This window comes from Amblyomma mixtum, chromosome 8 (genome assembly GCF_055824585.1).
Source record: "Amblyomma mixtum isolate Tamu chromosome 8, ASM5582458v1, whole genome shotgun sequence".
NCBI lineage: Eukaryota > Metazoa > Arthropoda > Arachnida > Ixodida > Ixodidae > Amblyomma > Amblyomma mixtum.
Window position 1 is genome coordinate 93,060,479 of NC_143019.1, and position 23,366 is coordinate 93,083,844.

Below are 23,366 nucleotides of genomic sequence, written 5' to 3' on the forward strand. Positions count from 1 at the left end.
GTGAAATGTAGATGTCTACTCATGGCACTTTTTGTAGCGAAAGTAGTTTTCATGTTCTGCTGGCTACTATATTGCTATTCATCAAAGTTGGTTAGTAGTGGTTGCAGAAAGCGTGAAAACAAAACTGCAGAGAATGTTTACAGCGTTTGAATCAGTGCAAAAGCACAGAAAGCACGATGAGTGGGCAGTGCCACAGATCAGTGCTTATGGACTAAAAGCGGGGAAAGAAACAATGGAAGTGTTTTATATTACTGCGTCCAGGATATTCATTTATTTATTTACTTATCATCAGTACCTCAAATGCCCCATGGATGCAGTTTTACATGAACGATGGGCTGAGTGTTCAAATGGAGAAAGTCTTGATGGAAGTCTTGAATTACAGTGAACCAGAGTGGTTTAGAGCAGTCCCATCTCTTTCCAATTAACCCTGTCCTTTGTGGCCGCAGCTGGCGAAGGACAGGGTTAGCTGGAGAGACATGGGAGAGGCCTTTGCCCTGCAGTGGGTGTAGTCTGGCTGACGATGATGATGAGAGTGGTGCGTAGAGTCATTTGGTGTATTGTTCCTGTCCCGAGCAGTTTTTATGAAGAGTGAGCGAGGATGAATTGTAGTCTGTGCTGGAGGAGGGCAGGAAGCTTTGGGATGGCTGGTGTGTCTTGATAGGTGATGAGCTGACGAGATGAGTGCAACATCAAGCGGTGCATGATAAAATTTTCGAAGAGCCAGGGCCTAAAGATATCACATCTCAGTTCGAGATTAGTAAGGTGAGCCTGTGATTAAGTGCTGTGATGCTGGAGAGGTAAGAGTAGTCTGAAAAAAAAAAAAAAAAAAAACTCTGGCTGTGCAATATCGGTGACTTCCCAAGGTTTATGCGTGTAGAGATGCGAGATGGTTGCGTCTTGTCAGCAACAACGGCAGGCCGCCTTGTCTTGCTGTCAGAAGCACTTTATTTGTTGTCTGGTCTTTAGTCATGGAACTGCTAGTGTGCTGAAAAGTCCCAAGTGACTAGCACTGGATTTCTGAAACTGGGTTCCACAGGATGCTTTTGTGCGTTCTGCGAGCACGCGTACTGGCCTGTCCTTTCTTTCTGGTACACTGCTCTCAGGGGGCGTGTGCGAAAAAGACACAGTACCTGGTTTGTTAGAACACAGTTCAGAATGTTAGCTCTTCTTAACTCGTTCTTCATTTAAATGTCGTTGGCATTGGTCCGCAGCACAGATCTTGGCAGCATGCAAAAATGCTGCGCGCCGGTAATGCCACTTGTTTGTTTTGGCGGCAGCACCGGCAATGTGATGGAAGGGGCATAGTGCACAAGGCGAGGCGTGTTATGTGCCCTCGTGCGTGTGGCGACTGAAAGTGCGGAACACATGGCCCAGCTAAAAAAGAAGCATGCGCGTCTCACTGGGCATTTCTTCAGGCGATTCGATAGCATCAGCAGCGTTGGGGCGAAATTCTGCTGCTAGTGATCCCATTTGCTCCGGAAAGCCAGAATCTTGAAATTAGAAAAAAGAAAGAAATGCTGACACTGCGCTGATTCCAGAGCGGGACGGTGCGCTGCAGATAGCCAGTGAAAGGTGGGTGAGGAGTCATGTGATTGTGTGTAGCACAGCTTGCTGAGTGTGTGAATTGTGGGTGGGGACGTTTGTTTTGTGATGTAGTTTTCTGCATTCTTGTCTTCGGGGGGGGAGGTTAGAGGTCTGAGCATGATTTTTATCCAGATGAGCACTCAATAAAAAGCTGATTGCTGGGAGCATGGGAAAAAACACAAATACGTACTTACAAAAGTGAATGAAATGGCAAAAATGAAAGCTCATAGGGTTCATTCACAGGCAACGCTGACCAACTGTGACGCTTCTGACGAGTGGGAGGTGGGGGAGGGGGTTGTTCTTCATTATCATCCTCATCTGCCCTGACTACGCCCACTGCAGGGCAAAGGCCTCTCCCATGTCTCTCCAATTAACCCTGTCCTTTGCCAGTTGCGGCCACCGTATCCCCGCAAACTTCTTTATCTCATACGCCCACCTAACTCTCTCTGCCACCCCTTGCTACGCTTCCCTTCCCTTGGAATCAAGTCTACCGTATAAACGCATGTAAGGGCCGCACTTTTTTTTCCCAGATCTGGGGCCCAATTTTCGGGGTGCGGCCCATACATGCGATGTACGAAAAAAAATTTTTTTTTTTAAGTAAAAACACACCAATCAGAGAATGAGCGGCATTTATTATACGTTCAATCGTCACTCGCGGAGTATTTCGACTCTGAGCTGGTGCTGAGCTCCGGTGCATGATCGTCTAAAAGAAGCCGCGCAGCATGTCCGCTGTCAACGCGTAGCTGTTGTTCTGCACTTCCATCACATAGCAGAGTAGCTCTTCTTCCAGTTCAAGAAACTCGCACGGCTTGCCTCGAAAAGCACGCTTTTTGCGGCTTGTTTTTCTCAGTGCACCCTTTTGGTTGCACGATCATCGGATGCGCTTCTCAGCCACGTCGAATTCCCTGTCAGCCGCACGCTTGCCGTGTTCGAGAGCTAACTCCCAGCCGTGTAGCTGATAAGGTGCTTGCCCATCGTGTTAAATCCAAGTTACTCGGCGGCAGCACGCAAAAGCCACAACCACCACAACTGCGATAAACGCGCGAACACGCCACAAAAGGCTGGAGCTGGCGATACTGATGCCGATGTAGATAGCGAAAAGTCGCGGCGCATGAATGTCACGGCGGAAAAAAAAAATGACGATGATGATGACTGCGGCCTCGGGCACCATCCATGGACGGTTTTTGGAAGCTCTTGTGAGCGTGCTTGGCCTCCGCGATCGAGCGCTCCGTTGTTCGCAGCCATAGCCGATCGTGGAGGCCACGGCGCGTGCATTTCGAAGGCTATTCCCACCTGGGTCATGGAAAGTTCGGGTGCGGCCCTTACATGTGTTTATAAGGTATAACCCTTGAGGGGTCCCTTGGCACATGCTGAACGTTGTTGGGGTTCCCTGAGGCAGAAAAGCTTGAGAACTGCTGGTCTAGCATCCTCTACATTACTTACCAAGGTTGGGTTGGTGCATTGCTGAAAGTAGTCTGGATCAACTGTCAAGGATTTTTGTCTTGTAACGTCTTGGGGTTGCGCTCTCATACACCTCTTGGTTGTGCTGTTGCTGGTTCTACCCAAACAGTTCCGCTTCTGAGCTGAGCAAAACAAAGTGTTCTGCTTGGTTGAGAGTGGAACTCGCGTGACTCCCATCTGGTGCTTCCTTCTAGAGGTGACCATTCCCAGGGCGCACAACAGAGTGTGTGGAGTGACTCCATCCAGGAAGAGGAATCGGGGCGGCCATGCAGCGGTGGGTGGTGAGGCAGCCTGGGATGCCTTCATTCCTCTGTCTCTGTTTTTTTTTTTTAACCTTTTGTTGAAGCTTGCTCTCAACTTTGACTGTAAATCTCTCTTGAAGTGTGCCCGCTTTGCATCTAGAAGTGTTTGAGCCAGCATCACAGGGGCTTTTCCATGCTGCGCAGAACTGTGCTGGTTCATAGCGGTGGCTTCACGTGTCTTGGTAAAAGTGTGTCCAGGCGACCGACTATGAACCTGTTGGCCCACGGATTAGGTATCCTATGATGGCCCGTTTCCAGCCTGTGAGGTCTGCGGACTGGACCGGACTAGAAACGCCAGTGTAGCGTATATACTCGTGTAAGGGCTGCACCCCCAACTGCACAAGGGGTTAATTTCAAAAAAGAAAGTCAGCCAAAATAACCGTTTCATGTGCGCATAATTTTGCCCACGCGGTACATTATGCTGAGTGCTGATAGACGATAGCTACCCGAGACACTAGGTATGACCACACATGTGTTGTCCCATGCACCAGACTTTGCCATGCTACCCATGCTAGCAGCTTGCGTTGTGGCAAAGCGCCACTTGTCAGGCTTAGGCAATGCATGCCGTAGTAGCATGCTGTTCACCCCGTGATGCTAGATCTAACATGCATTGTATCGAAGCTTCTGTGAAAGCGCTTTAGATCTAGTCACAGTTTACTATGAAAGGTCTAACCTTGCTACCAGTTTTCCGTCGCAGAATAGCAGGCTAGGCGAATGCCACCTCACACTGATCGCCATGGGTCTCGCGCATGGCACGCCCCTCAGAACCATCGGTCAATGCATCATTACTGTTAGTTGAGCACCAGATCTTCACAAGATCTCTGTGTTAATTCAGAATCGTTTCATTGGCCTGTAAACTGATCTGGCAGCCTGTTTTAATATATGCAGTTAGTTCGCTCTGGTCTTCGGAGACGTGTTCTATCGTTTATACTTTCAGTGCATTATATATTTGAAGGATTCGCCAGGACTGCGCTAATTTGTTATAAAAATGCGTGTCGCAGCATAGAAAGGGACACATATTTGGGGCTCCACTGTGGGCAAAAAAAATTTACAGAAAAATGCTGGTCCTGTGTAATGGCTGCATCTAGTCAGAACTGCAGGAAGAAAAAATGCAGCTCATACATGAGTATATGTGGTATTTTTTCTGACCACGGACCTTTGGCTGCCATGTGTGCAAAAGTAGTAGACGAGAGGCCATGTGCATGCCTTGTAGGCACTGGCTAAAATGGTGGATGAATTCGCTGCAAATGTTTTTCCAAAATAGCATTTGTGCGACCAACGCGACAAACTGCAGGACAATACAGTAGAACCCCGTTCATACGTTTTTCACCGGACCGGGAAAAAAAACGTAACAGCCAGGAAAACGCAACAGTGAGGAAAGCACCGAAAATTAACGAAAACAGTGCAGCTTTGACTTGAAACAATTAATTTCCGCAAATTGACCCTAGGACTTTAAAAAATCGAGAATGGTGGATTGCAGTTTCTTTCGCTCGCTGGAAAGAACAACGCGTTTCTCAATAGCAAAGGCTGCATTGCTGTCAGCGTCGCTTTACGGTGCGGCCACACCGCACGCACGCAGCAGTGCTGTGCAGTTCACGCGCTCACTGCAGTCCACGCTGAAGCGACGTTGTGCACAGCGTCAAGCACTGAAATGTTCGTAGGCTGCTCGCCGCGCTGCTCCGCGTAAGCCGCCCTGGCTGCCTGTCGACTGCGTTTAGTACGTCCAGCTTTTCCTCAAGGGAAAGCCCCTTCCGCTTACTCAACGCTATCACGCCATCAAAGCACAATAAAGATGTTGTTGCGACTGAGAAGGATGAAAAGGAAATTGCACGGGCCCTGCCGACTGGCTCCAGCCAAGCCACCACCGCTGTCACTTGGAGATAGAGGAGAGTTAAAAGATAAAAAGAAAGCGTGAAAGAAAAGACGCGCTGATAAGCAACCGCAGCCGCACGCCTCCTCCTCACCACCTCCCACGATAAAGATCGCGGCGTTCGGCATGCGAGGCAGATAGCCATCTAGTGGCGGCCTCTCCAACTCGCGTGCGGCTTCTTGCAGCCAGTTCCGTAGCCAAGCCGGGCCAAGACTCGTCAAAAATCAAAATGGCGGTTGGCGCGCATTGCCCGGGCGGGTTCGGGGAGCCCGGTTGCGACGTATCATGCGGGATCGTTTCCTCGGCTACGACGTAACAGCGGGGTTCCCAATACATTGGATCCTATGGAAGCTATGCCGGGACCCGAAGAAAACGACGTAACAGCCGGGAAAACGCAGCAGTGAGGAACGTAACAGCGGGGTTCTACTGTACATAGGTGTGTAAGTATCTTCTAGGCCCATGCAGATGCACACGCAGTCCTGATTGCATTTCGGATTAAGTGAATTAAGCACAGCGCTAGCAACATGCGGTGGTCTTATCTGTTCTAGCTAAATGAAGCCAGTACACACTTGAATCCCACTGCAACGAAATTCACAGGACCTGCGTAAAATTTTGCTAAGGCGAAAGCTTCTTTCTCGTGAAATTGGGCCACATTGACAGGTTGGACTAGGTGGTGAACGAAGAACCTGTATTTTCCAAAAAAAACCTGTCAGCTTCGGGCACCCTTCGAACTCAGTGCCATGGCTTGATTTTAATGTGGCACTCTGATGATATCGAAAAATGGACATATTCATGTAACAAGCAGTATGAAAATGTTTTTTTTTTTTTCATGCGTTATGAAACCACTCCTGTTTTCGTCCTGTGAGGTTCTGTAGTGAGACTGCGCTGCCCGAAGGCATTTCAGTGGTGCTAGGCACATCGCTGCAGATCAATAAATAGGGGTCATATGCACCTCGAAATCGAAGCTTTAGACGGCCTGCCAGAAATGTCATTGCTCCATTGTTCAATGGCATCTTGCAACGTGCTTTACAAACATACTGGTGCAGAGTCGTGCTGTTGAGACTCCCCCATAGAACCACCATCACACTGCCACTTACACAGCAGTGGTGCCTATACTAGGTCAATGCCTGCCCAATGGGCACTGAAACCACCTTGGACATCCTGTGGACATGTAGGACATCTATGAGATGTCCAAGAGGATTCCATTGCCCATTGGGCAGGTTCACCAGAGAGGAAAAAAAGAATAAAACGTTATCACGATGCTCGCCTGCGCCGCAAAAGCGAGACTAGAGTACACACTAGCAGGTTTCGGGCTTCTTGCTTGGTGCTGCTAGGCTTAACGTACTGGCAGATTACCAGATTTTACCGGTAGCCTCACTGCTTGTGTCATCAGCTGTGTGTGCCTGTGTTGTCACTTGCAGCAGCCGGCAGCAACAGGCAGCGTCACTGCCTGCATCTTCCGCGATGAGCACCACCTGGTCACCTGCGGAGCCAGCAACGGGTGAGTGTTGACCTTCTCCTTTGGTCTTTGTACCAGCGGTTGAGCTGTGCCTTGGCTGGTGTGGGCAACCTCAGCTGTCTTTACATAACATGGATCAGGGAACAGCTGTGCGCACCACGTGACACTCACGACATGTCTCGATGGAAAGTGGAGACGAGAATTTCGGAAAGGTAGGTTCATGGTAGAGGACATCACATCCTGTTCTGAGCAGACAAGTACAGTAGAACCTCATTGATATGTTCCTAGTTCGTGTGCTCAAAATCAAGACTAATAAAAATGCCTCTTAGAGTAGCACTATTTTTTGGCAGGTTAATCTCTGGGCTAATGTGGTTTTCCAGTTAATCTGTTGATAATTTCTCCAAGTGCTGATCACACGATACATTTGCAACCATCCGAATGTGGGAGAACACGTGAGAAGGTCGAGTCTAGGGACGCACAATCACAGTCAAGCACTGGCAGCAGTCAGGTGCCAGGGCAGCTTCTCTGCAGCGCACATGTGCAGTGTGGTGCAACATCCTGAAAACGACAAAACAGATGCAGTCCCTCCTTTTTCCCTTCCCTTAAGGCGCGCTTCAGGTGTTCATGGAGATATGTGAGACAGATACTGTGCCAGTTTACTTTCCTCAAAAACCAATTTGTTTAATTTATTAATATTGATTGTTCGTCAACACCCGTTTTTGCAAGCAAAGTGTGGGGCATCAAGACTAGTGCCATGCAGGCAGTATTGCTTGTTTATGTGCACGTGGACCTGAAGGCCCATGACGGCTACCAAACAGTCTGCACTCTCGCAGCCATTGTGTAGAGGTGTCGAACAAATCTCTTCGGATGACCTTTAGTTATTGCTTCCTTGAGTAGTGTTTGAAGCTTGTCGCAATGCGGTGTCTCTGTACAGTGGCCAGATTTTTGTTCTCAATAAATTCGTTTTGCTTGGAAGGAAGAAAAAGAAAACGGGAGACTTGCATTTCATGTTCACTGCATGCGCTGTGCTTGTGTGTGGATCTGATCGCATCCCTATATCCACCTCAAACTGCCTGCTCAATTGGGCCTTCATCTAGCCATGGTCATCGGTTTGCTTGTTTGTTTCCCACATGCTGGGGATTCCCAAGCCTGTAGTCTATGCGGGAACATGAAAGAGAGCAGAGAATCAATATTGTTTACCTGTTATGGTCTTGAAGACCAGCGTCTTCACACTGTGACGAAGTCTCTCTGTCATTCCTTGAAGGGAATGAAACCCGAGATTATTATCTTTTTTTTTTTCCTTGAGACGTACACTTCAAAAGTAGTTTCTTCAACCCTTCTCCCTCCCCATGCAGGGCAGTGAAGGTGTGGGACCTGCGGAAGAACTACCAGCTCTTCAAGAATGACCCCCGGCCACTCACCACCCTGCCCTACCCAGGACACAGCACAGCCGTCCACGGCAAGTGTACCCTTTGCTACCTTGTAGCACCGGTTTGGAGGATTGCACTGGGATAACATGCTCATTTAAATTCATCGATGAGGTTAACTTTGCTTGTATCCTCTGCCATCTTGACGATCATAGTAGGTTGGCCAGCTCACTTTGCTACCGAGTGTTCTTTTTGTATTCATTTGTCTTTGGAGGTTCTTGAATTTTGCCTCAGATATTTTTTACAGCCCTGCTTCGGTAGGCTGCTATGCTTACCTAGACTTGCTGTCTCCCGTTTCCCCCCCGCACACACACACACCCATTTTATTTAGCCACGTGTTTAGTTTTCTATTAACATTATGCTCCAAGCTGGCTGCATAAGTCTAACAAGGAAGCAAGGCTGTGTGACTGCCAGGTTTAGTTTTACATCGGATATAACGAACGTTCGGCTGCTATCGCATTCAAATGATCCACCTAGGATTGCCTTACAGTTTTTATTTCTAGCTCCTCCGGCGTGCTTCGGACAGTTGACCACGAATAAGTGAAGGGTCACTTTGCCCACGTAGGGATTGCAAGACTGTCCGAGTTGGAGATTTCCGAACTTATTGGGTAAACAAATAACACTGCCAATGCTGTGTGTGCTTACTTAAGTGTGTACTCAAGTGTGAGAGATGCTTTTGACGATTATAGCCAGAGCATTTGTTGTGAGCTAAAATGGAAGTCAAATTGGGAGCAGTGAATGCAGCAATGGAAACCAAGAACCTGTGTTGTCTCTCCTGTCTTTCAGGCTACACCGGACTTGTGCTGGACGCCTCGGGAAGGCGGCTCTTTGCCAGCTGCACAGACAACCACATCTACCAGTTCGACCTCCTGGACGGCCGCTTGTCCGACGAACCCCGTGAGTGGATGGGAGGCATTGATCACTCCGTGCGGTTTGTTGCGTTTGTGAGCTATTTTCAAGTGGGAGACGTGCCGCTTGTCCATCATTTTGCGGAAGGAAATCTGCCATAAAATGTGCTGCGGATAGATGGCTGGTCCGCTTTTGTTGATCCGACGCTTACAAGACTGTGACGGGTTGAATTTAACCCTTTGAGGGTCGAATTATTTTGAAGAAAACTTTCCCAGGTGGTCAAATTACTTTATTGCGGATCTTGAATCTACAAAATGTATATAATCGAGAATAAATAGTAAAAAAAAAATTAGGAACAGTACTTTGGTGACAGCATCACTCACAACTGGAAAATGTTCAATAGAATAGAACAGCAACGGTGATAAGCAAGCTAAGAGCAGCATTAATAAAGATAGAAATCAACTTTCGCCGCCTCTCCAAAACAGTGCCCACAAAGAGAAAACACGTTTCGCGCGACTCCGTTGCGATCCCGCGGCGGAATCGAAACCGCGTAGGCGCGTTGCCACAGCGGGCGAGAATACCTCGCGAGCAACGGTGATAAGCAAGCTAAGAGCAGCGCCAATAAAGATAGAAATCAACTTCGGCAGCCCCTGCAAGATAGTGCTGGCAAAAAGAAAACTCAAATTTCGCGCGACTCCGTTGCGATCACGTGGCGAAACCAAAACTACAAAAGGGGTGTTGCCGCAGTCTGTGTCGCCGCGCTAAAGCTAGACATAAGTTCTGCTTATCTCCGTAAGAAGGCAGCACAAAATTCAAACACTTCTTGCAACTCCTAAGAGGTGGCAGCACCCCCCAGTGAGCACGCATTGTTTTTTTGGCGCAAAATTTCAAACGGAAGATCGAAACCGTACCCGTACGGCAAAGACAATTGCGGGAAAGAAAACCGTCGCCGTACATATACGGCAAAAACCTTCAAAGGGTTAAAGACATCCATACCCAGTACTACTATGCTGCAGTTTATGCTTTGAAGATGCATAACATGGCATGCCGCATGGCCCAGTCCAGGCTGGTCGTAATGATTGGCACTTGGGCCATGTCTGCACTTGTATCCTGAAAGAGAGAGAGAAAAAAGAAAAGGCCATGAAAAGGGTTGTATAGCTGCGGCCATTTACTTTGGGCCACTGAGGGGCTGCTTACAACCTACGACATTTTAAATTCTTTTGCGGTGTTGTCTTTTGTGAGGTAGCCAAAAGAACAAGTAAGGGCCTTTGAATAGTGCTCATGACGGAATACTCATTACTAATGCAACGGTCTTAACGTTTTGGTTTCGTCGGCCAGTTGCAGAATATGAGATGCTTCTCGAGAAGGGAAACACTGTGTTGAGAATGCTAACAGTTGCGATGTAGCAATGGCGGTGTCTGTGTCCTTGCTTACAGTTTTGTTCTAGTGTTGTTCTTGGTTTGCAAGTGTGGTGTGGAGCTGTGTTATGAAGGGAGACTGGGGACAGAATTGGCCTGTATCATTAGGCCACTGCATTCCAACAACAAAGACACTGCATTCACTGAAAAACAAAGGTTTTCTCAGCTATAGATGATCCCGAAATGAAATTGAAGCGTGGTCATAACCGGCTGATTTCGCAAGTAAATTGTGGATCTCCTAGGCTAGGGTAGGTGGCCGCCCACTTCCAGATTGTGGTCACAGGACGTGTTGCGCTGTAAGCGTCATTAATATTAATCACCTGGGAGTAGAATTGTTAAATGCGGTTTTGTCGGCACTAAAGGCACCTTTTGCTGCCCGAAAGAGCAGCGCAGTCGATTTTTATTAAGAGCAAAAATCTAATGCGGCTGTCCTTGCTGTCCCTTTAGTGGGCAAGTTCAGTGGTGGTGCAGTTAAGGGGGAAGAGGGTCTTAAAAATGAATTTTTATTAATGAAGGCAGAACCGTGAAATATTCAGGGAATATGCATTTTTGCATGCTGATTCCAAATATGTCATTTAATTTTATGTACAACAAATATTTGTGCACTTGTGCAATATGTTAGGTAACTTTTGCTGAGGGTTTGAAAGAAATTCTACTGCAGGGAACTTGTTTAGACTGCATTCCATTGGTTTCTCTTGACATCAAGCTATGCAATAAGGGTAAAGGTATCATCCTGCCTCTCGTAGAAGGCGAGTTATAGGATTTTGAAATCATTAGTTTCTTCCCGTTTGTCAATTGCCAGAGTCAAAACCCTCTAACTGAACTTCTAAGATAGGCAGGACAATAATTTCACCCTTATTGCATAGTTTGTTTTCAAGACAAGCCAATGGCATGCGTCGTAGCAAGTTTCCTACAGCAAAATTTATTGAGAGCTGTCGGCAAAAAGTTACATAGCATATTATATAAGTGCACAATGACTTGTCTTAAATAAAATTAATTTACATATTTGAAATCAGCCTGCAAAAATGCACGTTTCTTTAAAGGGACAGTGAGGAGAGCTCTATTAATATTTTTTATTATAGCAAAATCCGATAGTTCGGCATTTCATGGCTTTGTTGCCACTTGGCCGGCAGCGAAAGATGCATTTATTTCTAAGAAATTTGGATTCGAAGTTGAAAAAGTTTTTCCCGCCGCTCAGATTCAAACTTGGGATTCTCCTATGACGACACAGGACTAAGTGACGTGACACATGACGTGCACATGACGCAACGCAGACTCCGTGATTTCTGACGGCCAGCAGAGCGGCCTAGCAGCAGCCGAAATGAAAGCTACCGCCTGCCGCACGTTATCGGCTATTGCGGCCGTCGCTACCGTCGCTTCGCTCACGTTTGCGCCGGCGTTACGATGGATCCGTTCTCGAAGTCGTCAACGAAGTTCTAGCAAATAGACACCTTTAGCATAGCGTGTTATCGTTAGCGGAATACCGGGAGCCCGTCCACAGCCGATGAGCAGGCGCTGATTGGTCCCGATGCTGCAGGCGCGCGCGTAGCTGCCGGATACGTGGCGCCATCCGGCGAAGTGAAGGAGAATTACGCGTGCATTGGCTGCGCCTCAGTGATTTGTAGCTCCTCGTGTTCCAGTGTTACTAGAAGCATTGGTTCTAGCAACACTGTTTTGTCCTATGACGTCACCACGCTTGTACTTGCGAGTTTGGCCTGTGGCGGCGATACCTGTATTTTGGTTCTTGCTCTTTTCTATGTTACAGGAGCTTTGTTGTCAGTACGAGTGGCGTTTTCGTAATCAGGAGCTGGTATTCTGTCGAAACAAGCCAACTTCAAATTCTCCTCAGTGTGCCTTTAAGATTCCGCTATTGTGACTTGTCTGTGGCATGGAGATGTGCGTTCCTCACCCCCACCCCTCTCCTCCTCTCGTGCGAACACATGCAGTGGGCGAGTACCGTGGACACAGTGCTCACTCCTTCTACGTCAAGCTGGCCCTGAGCCCTGACGGCCGCTTCCTGGCCAGCGGATCTTCGGATTCCTCCGCCTACATTTGGCAGGCAAGTCCCCCTCCCCCCTCCTTTCTTTCTCGATGGTGGCATTTAATTAGTGTCCGGATCAAACCTGGCAGCGAGTAGGGACGCATTTCGTGAGAGGCGAAATGCAGTGTGCTCTCGCGCCGAGATTTCCAATGGTTAGACAGCGCTTGTCTGTCCTTTCTTGTCTTTGTCCCATTTTTTTCTTGCACTGTCCCGCTGGAGTTATGCACCGACTGACCTGGCTACTTTCCACAAAGATATCTTGGTGCATGTCAGACATTCTCAGGTGGCTGAAATTAATCCACAGCTCTCCACTGTGGCATGGCCACACACCACACAGTGCAGGATTAAGGCAGTAAAATCTGTGAAAAGTGTAACTTACAGTCGAGTCCTTGTAATCTGAACTCAAAGGAAGCCAAGAGTTTGTGCGAGAAAGGGGAGCGTTTATATCTATGCTTAAAGGTGCACTGAAGAGTAATCTGAACTCGTCTTTTTGCCGCGGGAACTCGATCTACACGTTCTGAGCATTCTTAGAAACTGCGATTTATTGCCCTGTGTGGCTGATTTTACTAATTAAATCAAAATAACGTCCGACTCCCGCCTTTTTTTTTTAAATTCTGCCTCGTACAGTGGGCGGAGTCGACCAACGCGTGGAGTGCCTTGCAGCCAGCTCCGTGGAGGCTTTGCTTTCGCTTTATTTTGTTTTTTAGGTTTCCGTGAATAAATAGTTTCATTCGCAGATAATATAGCCGCGAAATAAGCCCGCAGAAATAAAAATATGCGCGGACTATTTGCTTCTACGGACTACTACGTATTACTCCGCCGATGGCAGAGCGGCAAGCCGCCACGGGACTGGCTGAAAGGCACTCCACGCGTTGGTCGACTCCGCCCATTGTACGAGGCAGAATTAAAAAAAAAAAGGCGGGAGCCGGACGTTAATTCGATTTAATTTGGAAAATCAGCCACACAGGACAATAAATCGAAGTTTCTAAGAATGCTCGGAACGTGTAGATCGAGTTCCGGCGGAAAAAAGACGAGTTCAGATTCCTCTTCAGTGCACCTTTAACGTCAACAGGAGCAAATCATCGATTAAATAGAAAAACCAGAGGTTTGTGTGCGCAGTTCGGTACGTAGCGAACTTGCAGGTTTTTCTCGGAGTGGTGACCTAGCCGAGTTCTCTGTTGCCGGCAAGTTTGGCATCCTTGATATTATGAACAGCGTTTTTTTATGACAGCCAGCAAATACATGAATTGCTGTTTTTCCAAACAGTGAACGTAGTGTTACATCTGCCATCATGTAGGCCGAGTTTGTCTACGGTCCTACAGTCGTCCACTCATAAGGCAGTGGCTGGCATAGTGAAGATAGCGCTCTTCAAAAATCACTTTGCTGCGAAAAGCAGGCCTCAGAAATCTTGAAACTGCACCGTTTCCTGCCTTCCGTTTGTGACTGGCAATACTGTTGTAGATTGTATTCAAGTGAAAGTTAAGCTTTCATCATGTCCTCACTGTCTCGCACCACCGATAGGACCAGACTGTGCGACACTTCCACGGGTCATACCGTGAACATGCTGCTCTATGCGTGCCACACGTACCGAGAACCCTAACCCCACTATATGCCATTTTATGGTCCCTTTAAGGGGGGTGAGGGGATCGAAGGCGACTTTTCTATTTTTCTACTTAGAATGATGAAATTTGGCACACCGGCTTAAAACAGCACCAAACAATCACATATAAAGTTTCACAATGACAGCTTCAGTAGGTTCCCTTTTATCATTGTTTAAATGATGTCCCCATGTTGCTTGCTTGTGGAAAGACCAGCATGACAAAAAAACAGGCTACAGGTCTGTAAATGCTTTTAATATTTACCGAGAAGTGTAGTGTGAATCAAGACTCTCTTAATTTAAAAAAAAAATTCTCTGTTCTTTTATTTGGAAGACACAATATGCAACTTCTCTTTATGTCTAGTATGTATCACGCTCTAATTACCATGTAATAAAAACATGTGAACCTAAATGGTAAATCGGAGACTGTCTTGACGCAGACCACATTTCAGTGATCCCAACAAAACAAACGGGGTAAAAATCCATGCACCCATTGCTGTGCTACGCTTTCCACAAACAAGGTATTAAGCTCAAAACAAACTTGTGAGAAAACAAGCGTGAAAGTTTTAAGCTAGCACACAGTGCTATGTGTAGATGACGACAAATATGTGCATTTGGAGCACTTAAAGTTTATTTCTGGATGAAATATTTCAGTACAACATAGAAACAGTGTTGAAGATGCCAAAGTGTACTTTTCAAAAATCAACTTTTTTCGTGATTTTTGGAATCTGATCCTCAAATCCCCCCTTAACTTGAGTAGCAACAATGAGGAACCAGCCAGTCCATTCCTGCGTTAAAATCCGAGGGACCGTCTCTCACGGCAACGATGCGCCGGTTCCCTCTGACAGCGATGCTTGCTTGCGCCTATGTTGGGCCAAAAAAGCTTTGCTGACGTCTGTTAGTATTAGTCTGAAAAAATCGAACTTTTAAATGCTGTCTAAAGTATTTATTAGTTGTGAATATTTATTTATTTAGTTATTTATTTGTTCGTTTATTGTAAATGTACACGTTCCAATGTGGTGTCTGACAGTTCCTCAGTAAAGTCTAAAATATCATGCAAGTCCGAATTTTTGGAGTCCGAAAAATGGGTCGGCCATGAAAACATTTTATCGCCCTGTGAATCTTTACCAATGTGCATCTTCGAATGAGAAAAAGATCTCATGTTTGTTTGGGTGCACATTTTCAAATTGTGGTATTTTATTAGTGTGACAGTTTCAAGCCACTGTCACACTTTGTGCAAAATCTTGTACCTGCCGGAAAAAAAAAAGTTAACGATAGCTGTTTTGCATTTGAAAACAAAATATTTGGCTTTCTTGTGGCCTGGACACGATAGTTAGGAGGAAAAATATTTATTCTCATCACTTCTACATTGGACACGTGCATTCCTGATAGAGCACCGCTTTGCACTAATGATCCCTCCCAACATGCTTCTGTTTTCAACTTGGGATGCACGAGCTCATGCTGGTTTGAAAACAGTCTAACGAAAGCTTGATGTTAAGCCTGATAGAAACTTGCGTTTGATGCGTGCTTTTCTTTCACTGGGTGCGACTTGTGCGACATTGCAGAGCGTGCATCTTGCTGACTGTGTTGTGTGGCTCCCCCTGGTGGGGTTGTGTTGCGCAATCTGTAGGTGGACCAGCCGGGCTGGCCCAAGCTGCGCCTTCCTGGCCACCGGGCAGAGGTCACCGCCCTCTCCTGGGACACCTGGCACCCCGCTAGGGTGAGTGTGTGGGCCCCCCTATGTCTAACATACTTTTCCCCCAAAGGAAATATTAAAAAACAAAAAAATCCTTGTAAAGGCCGCACAGAACCTTTCCAGGACTCAGCTGGGAATAGCCTTTGAAATGCGTGCGCACAGGAGCTTCCAGGCACTGCCCACAGATGGCACATCAAGTCGTGGGTCATCATCATCATTGTCAACTTTTTTTTCCTCCGCGAACTCCCGCTGTCCATACGAACTGCCACCGAACACTGGAATTTTAACACGATGGGCAGGCATCAGCTACACGGCTGGCTTTAAATGGAGAAGTTGTAGAGTTTGCTCTCGAACACGCGTGTGGCTGGCGAGAAATTTGGCATGGATGAGAAGTGCATTTGATGATGGTGACACCGCACCAATTTCCTTATTAGTGCGTTGTTTTTACTTTCTTCAAAAAATTATTTTTCGCACATTGCATTCATGGGCTGCACCTCTGTAATTGGCCCTCGAATCTGAAAAAGAAAAAAAAAGTGCGGCCCTTACACGCGTGTATGCGGTGTTAACTTTGTAAGTGAGTGGAACGCGAGAGAGTCCGCACAAAATCGCTTGCAAAGTGTGGAAAGTTGGTTAAAAATGGACTTTGAAAGTATTCTGTATGGCATCAGCATTAGGGCTGTGTGACCAATTGCCAAACACCCTGTCCACTTCTGTGGGATCATTTCATTTCTGCAGGGGCATTCAAAAACTTGACCTTCAGATAATTGGAAATTGGAGAAACTCTTCCAGCCCCTTGCACTCCAAATTAATGAGGTGTTGCTACCCTTCGTGTTATATTTAGTTGCGAGTCAGTTTACGGATTTCATCACTTGTTTTGCATGACCACAGTACAGGCTGCATACTGTTATATATTGCCTAATCAAGCAGTATGGGTTTCTATGCATGCCATGTTTATTTTGGGTGTTTGTGTTATGCTGAGTCAGTCTACCTTTGTTTCATTTCGCTTGCAAAGATGACACACTATTGTGGAAAAAAAAAAACAGAGCTACAAGAACAGTGGCATTGCCTGCCTATATTTTTTGGGAAATTTTTCTTTGTCATACCGAACAGGTATTCGATATTCGGAGGAATATATATATATTTTTTCTTCATATTCATATGCGATGCGTGTTTGAAAATTTAAATATTCGCATATCCCTGGTGCAGTAGAATCTCCATGATACGAATTCGTAAAATGCAGATATTTTTTGTAAGTTTTGGATGATATGAACGTTTTTTAGAACCCTGCAAGATTCGTATGATCCATATTCTACTCTAGTCTGACAGACACTATGGAACGAGCTGTGCAGTCTCATGCAGGTTTGTCACATGGGGAGAGGGGCCAAGTTTTTTTTTTCGGCAACAAAAATTAGAAGCAAGCGCTTGGCTTTGAGTACAGGTGAAGTTAAATAATTGTGCATCCATCTGGAAGGCAATTTTGAATGCTTCCACGATTTTTTTGGAGCACTTCTGACATACTGCTGTTACCTGGAGCACGGTATGATTTGTAACGTGTATGAACTTTACTACTCTTCTGGAAAAACGGCATAATTGGGTGGATTAAGCTGGCGATTTGAGTGAGGTGTTTGAATATTCCATGACTGCAGCGCAACGAACAGGACAAGGACACAGGCAAGGACTCAACACAGCGCTGTGTCCTTCTTGTCCCGTTTGTTGCAATATTTCTGAATATGTCGTTAGCGGAACATTTGCGCCTTGAAAGGCAGACACTCCCGAGGCCCGCTAAGGGTCTCAGTAAATCAGAGGAATGTCACCTTCGCAGGCTACAAACTATGTCTTTCAATAACCCAGCTACGCTTTCACGCCATTGAGCCCGAGTCCTTTTCGACACAGTGCAAATTTTGTGGCCAGAAGGCAAACTTGTACCACATGGTATGGGCTTGTCAGAAAAATGACAGCATTGAGATCATAAATCAGCCAACGCGGGGGGGGCTGGGAGGCGGCTCTGTCCAGCTCGGACCTTGAGGAACAACGAGCCCTCGTCGCCAGAGCACGGGCAGCGGCTTTCACCAGCGGCGTCCCGGACTAGGGACCCGATCAGCCTTCCCTTCAACTAAAGCCCGTTTCACATGCCAGCGAAAATGCTAGCGAATCCTGTCACCGCGACGGAAAAACCTGTTTTGAGTCGTCACTGTGACGAGCGGTGAGGTTTCAACAAGTTGGAAATTTTCGCTGCGATGCGCCGCTCAATCGCTCAGTCGCTTGCATGTGAACCGGCCTTAAGGCATTGTGGCTTTAATAAACGTTTTCATCATCATCATCCCGTTCGTTGCGCTGTAGTCATGGAATATCGGATCCAACTTGTCCAACAACTTGCCTTGCGACTGTGTGGTTATTGTGCAGTTTCAGACTAGGGCTTGAGAAGGACATTAGTCTTATCTCTCTAGAGGATCGCAGTGTCCATGTGTGTTTCCTCTCCTTGAGTTGTGCTGTCATTGTGAAGTGTACTAATTTAGTTACCACGCAAGAGTAACCCTTTTCCTTTCCACAGCTGGTCACGTGTGGAGATGACAACCGTGTGCTGCTGTGGGACGCCACCAGTGCCTTGGAAGATCTGTCAGCGCAGGACCGCACGTGTGCCGAGGTGTTTGTGGTGAGAGGTACGCCTGTCGCTTCCGCTGCCAGCTTGCTGTCTTGATCTGGCATGTTTAGGTGCAGCCACGGACGACACCTGACCACTTTAGTATTGTTTCCCCCCCCTGGGTCATTTTGACATTTTGTGCTGCTCCCCAAATGGGATGCATTTTTCCTTTGTGGCAGTGCATCTGTTAGGGCTGATTTCTAGAGCCTAAAGAAGGCAGAGTTCATGTCCTGGTTCTGGTTGTAGTGCGCCATTTCCTGTGGGCCAACTGGGCTCAGTCTTTGGCGTAGCATGCATTCATCCGAAACAGAAGTTGTCACGGCAGTCATGGCGGTCCGCAGACTGGTGCAAAAGGAACTTGGAAGTAACTTCTGTAAACTGAGGGGGGGTAAATAAAACGGGGTGTGGTGAAAGCGAGCGTTCAAATGTGGCGGTCACAGCTTCTCAATGGGAGTACTCGGACCAAGCAGTTGTTGCCATTGCTGCAAAAGCCTCCTCAGGAAGAGGAATCAGAATCCGTTGGGTTACAAGACATAATCGAATTTAGCTGGTCTTCGAACTACTTGTAAAGGAACTGAAAAGGCTAGCGGAAAAGTTTTATTCAATCACGTGTTGCACTTTGGAAGCTCTCACCATTATACTGAACGAAGATGTGGGTGGCATTTTAAGGGGGCTCAGGCTTAGTTGTGGCAGTTACATTGTCTGCAGAGGATGGATGGATGGATGGTAATGGCTTTACCCTTTGTATTGGATGGCAACTTGTGCCACCGAATCTACAATCTCCCGCTCTTTTTAAAATGTCTAATTTGACGATCTTTTTCAAGTTGGTGCCGCGACCACATGTATCGAAAATTTGCCCACATAGCGATCAGCGGCGACAGTGTCTGGCCGAGGCGAAGGTCCCAGCGCTTTGCTGGCGCTGCCTTGTTCGTTTCTTCACATAGCTGGCACTGGCCTTGCGGGTTGCTGCAGCATATCTTCCTTGATGTAACTTGGCAGTGAGCAAAGCTCATTGCTGCTGGCTGCCATTTACATGACACCACTGGAGCACTCAGTGGAGCATTGAACTCGGACTTTTTAGTGTCCTAGTTAGGCACATCTTCAGGTCTTCTTTTCATGAAACTGCAGTACTGTAGCACATTGCATAGGCTATCATGCTACTGCACTAAGTTTTTGCTAAAGTTTGCACGATAAATTTTGGTACCATCGATAGCTAAGTTTTTGCTAAAGTTTGGTACCATCGATAGCTAAGTTTTTGCTAAAGTTTGCACGATAAATTTTGGTACCATCGATAGCTAAGTTTTTGCTAAATTTTGGTACCATTGATAGCTAAGTTTTTGCTAAAGTTTGCACGATAAATTTTGGTACCATCGATAGCTAAGTTTTTGCTAAAGTTTGGTACCATCGATAGCTAAGTTTTTGCTAAAGTTTGCACGATAAATTTTGGTACCATCGATAGATGAGCTGCAGCACAAAACTGGCATGGCATTCGCTCTACAGTGAACATCAGGAGTGAACAAGTAGCATCCCTCATACAAATGATGATCATTGCCAGCCCATTGTAAGGAAACTCCGATGTAGACATTTACCACCCCCTGTTGTACTGCATAACAAATATCTTCAGGCACCTCTGCCCCTTTCTGCCAGTCCATGCTCTCTCACTGCCACATGGAAGCATTAGCAGAGAACATGGTCTTAAAACAAGAGCTCGTCCTGTTTGCCAAAAACGAAATGCTTCAGCAACAATTCTTCCAAAGTACCCCTGACGAGGGGTTCGCCTTGAGGCAGCGAGATGTAACCAGGATTCATTTCCCTCTCACTATAGTAATGGCCGACATTGCATATATGAGACAGAGAGCAAAAATGTGATTTCTGCCCGCACATCTACTTGAACTGCTAGCATAATTCAAGTAACACTCTTCTTCAACGTATTTATAAATGCAAGGCTGAAGTATAAGCTGTCAGAGGTGCAAAAGCTAACCCTAATGCAAAAAAAAACCCAAAATTTATGCGGTTGTGATGCTGCATTTACAGGTGATAGAGGGGTTTTGAATTTTCAACTTGAATTTCTGCATAGACTGCGTGTTAGCCATGGCTTTATGGACCTTAGGCACTCGGATATTAAAAATTGGCTGAAATCAACTAATATGTAATGAATTTCTTATCAATGAATGTCACTTTTTTACATTTTTGAGATCAGGGAGCCACTGATGACAAAGTCCTGGAAATTCGTAACTTTCATCTGACGGCTTCAGTGGGTAGAAATTGTTGGGATAAAATTCGTAGCTTGATGGGCAAGCTACCTCGAGAAATGGAGCGTCACTGCTCCAAGATTAGTCTGGCGGTTGCCGTGCAGGCACAGCGTTGGACTGCTGCTCCTTGTGCCATCACTGTGATGCCGGCCGCTCCGACGCTGAACTTTGGGTAAAAAAAAAGCGTTCTCTGCAGTCATGACGTTGCACCAGGGTGTAATTTGAATGTGCAGCATTGTGCACCAGGATGGAACAGATTAGAACGCAAACTTTTCGGCCACTGCTTTCAGAGAGTGCCGAGCCGTCATCAGTTGCGGCATCGCCCAACTTGGCCGGGTCGTCCAACCCGGCAGGCACCTTTCGGACCCCCAGCCGGAAGTCCTCAGTGGTGGATTGGCTTACACCTCCGACAAAGCGCAGGCTGGTCGTCACCCAGGTGAGTGTGTCCGCGTTACGTCGTACGACTAGAGGGGCCGTGGGGTGGCATTCACTTGTACGGCTGGCCAGGAATGCTGGAAGTACTACACAGGGCCCTTCAAAGGGGCCCTGAAACAGCTCCCAAGTAGAGTACGTAATCTCGTTAAATCTCTGCATCATGTTGTCTGTCGCCTCTGCGCACTGCCTGGTAGCAGTGAATTAATACAGTTCTACATGCGACAGAAAACCCACAATCATACGCAAAAGTTGGTCAGCCTTTTCCAGTGATTTTTTCATACTCGTGCCCTACTCTGTCTTGTGTGTCTGTGTATGTCGGCCAGTCAGCCACATTGTTCTGGTGCTGGCTGAGTTGACTGAACTTTCTGAACTCTTCCCGCCTTCGTTCCGTACATCGGGCTTTTTTTTTCATTCAGAACTCTCATCCCCACCTGTTGATGTTACAAAAACTATAACCTTGTGTTTACGGCCGCCGCGGTGGCTCAGCGGTTATGGTGCTCGGCTGCTGACCCAAAAGACGCGGGTTCGATCCCGGCCGCGGCGGCTAGAATTTCTTTGGAGGAGAAATTCTAGAGGCCCGTGTACTGTGCAATGTCAGTGCACGTTAAAGAACCCCAGGTGGTCGAAATTTCCGGAGCCCTCCACTACGGCGTCTCTCATAGCCTTAGTCGCTTTGGGACGTTAAACCCCATAAACCAAACCAAACCTATAACCTTGTGTTTGGCTCGTCATAGCCTCAGTTGCTTTTGCGCCATTAAAATCAATATAACTAACTAGCTAACTGTTTTGAGTGGTAAACGAGTGCTAGCAGACAGTACTCCTTGCAGTGTGCCCTATCGGACGTGCTCTGTTCATCTCTGCAGGGACATTGCGTCCAGGCGGGCAGCGGCGGAGCCCCCTCGGGCAGTGGCAGCAAGGCGAGGCCCGCCCCTTCTCCCAGCTGCATCCTGTCTCCGCGGAAGAAGGCCTGCGACAGCGCCCTCAACGTGCCTCAGCGGCGTCTCCTCCCTCACCTGGACGCTCTTGAGGCGGACGCCGGTGTCCCCACCAAGAGCCCCCACGACGCAATAAGCTTGACGACCACTGTGCACGACCTAGAGAACCAGCCCATACTGCAGATGCTGGAGACTCCGCCGCGGCCCGCGGAAGACCCCAAGGCCGCGGCTCCTCCGAGTGCGGTGCAGAGCCGGAAGAAACACAAGGTCATGGCCAGGCTGTTCAACAAGCAAGCTTCTGTTGTCAACAAGGTGCGTCTTCCGCCCTTCGCTTTGAAGAGCATCGTTTTCTTCCGCTTGCCACTGGCGCGATTCGTCGCTGCCGTTTAGCACATTCGGGACAAAGTGACGGAATTGTCGCTGCTGTTCTAGTGATGCAAAACTATCGATAGTAGTCTCGATAGTTCTATTGATAGTACTACCGATAGCCATATCGATGCTACTTGTTATATACAGTACTATCGATTCCATAAAATCAACCACATATACCCACTGCAACTTAAACTTGGTTTCCGGAGTGCGTGGTATGGAGGTGATGGTATGAGTAACTGACAGGACTCTCCCGTTTTCGCGGCCTATGCGTTGCCAAGCTCTGCTGACGTTCCCTACGTAAAGTTGCTGTATAAAATGTTGGCGTGCAAATGTCCTAGTTGCGAAGCACGTGTGCGAAAAGCATTTCTGCAGAGGTTACGTCAGCAAGATGAAGCCTGCAGTGCACGATAGTGTCGCGTAAACCAGCATAACTTGTTGTGCTGCTTGTTCTTTCATCAGATGCAGTTCTAGGTATTTTTTCCGAACTGTCCCAGTGCACGTCAGTGAACCGCCGCTGGTCGAAATTTACCCGGAGACCTCTACTACGGCATCCCTTATAGCTTGAGTCTCTGGGACGTTAAGCCTCATGAGACCGTGAAACCAATCAGGTATTGCAATTGTTTTGGTTATATCGCTGGCCAACAAGTGCATAATGTCAATGTTGTTACTTTCAATAGTCTTGCTATCGATAGTAATATTGTTAATAGTGCTACTATCGGTAGGGAATCAATAGTATTACTATTGATAGTTTCAAAGAAACCATCGGTAGTATTGATTGTCAGTGTTTCGATAGTTTTGCATCACTGTGCCTGCCTGCAGAGAATATCGGCTCCGCAGTCTAAGAGGCTCTCTGTTCTGAGCTTGTATGCCGTTCTATTCAATCCTCCCTTTCAGGCCTGAACCAGCCAGGTTATGGCGGCAGCTCAAATGAAGTCCGAAAAGTCGAGCAATCAGATGCGGTCCAACCGAAAAATCAGGAACGCGTACGTGTGGGCCCTAGGGGGCATGTCACAATGCTGCGAAAAAG

At 47.1% G+C, this 23,366-nt stretch overlaps 1 protein-coding gene across 2 annotated transcripts in view; it reads left to right on the forward strand.

Moving 5' to 3' along the window:
• l(2)dtl (WD40 domain-containing protein denticleless) overlaps window positions 1-23,366 on the forward strand; it is a 33,388-nt gene that overhangs the window by 8,700 nt on the left and 1,322 nt on the right. For both annotated transcript variants that reach the window (XM_089558700.1, XM_089558701.1), the window contains exons 7-15: window positions 3,240-3,319; window positions 6,639-6,718; window positions 8,032-8,135; window positions 8,890-9,000; window positions 12,317-12,429; window positions 15,639-15,728; window positions 18,256-18,364; window positions 20,888-21,033; window positions 21,896-22,279. In XM_089558700.1, coding sequence (XP_089414826.1) covers window positions 3,240-3,319; window positions 6,639-6,718; window positions 8,032-8,135; window positions 8,890-9,000; window positions 12,317-12,429; window positions 15,639-15,728; window positions 18,256-18,364; window positions 20,888-21,033; window positions 21,896-22,279 — 1,217 coding nt within the window. The remainder of the gene's footprint in view (window positions 1-3,239; window positions 3,320-6,638; window positions 6,719-8,031; window positions 8,136-8,889; window positions 9,001-12,316; window positions 12,430-15,638; window positions 15,729-18,255; window positions 18,365-20,887; window positions 21,034-21,895; window positions 22,280-23,366) is intronic.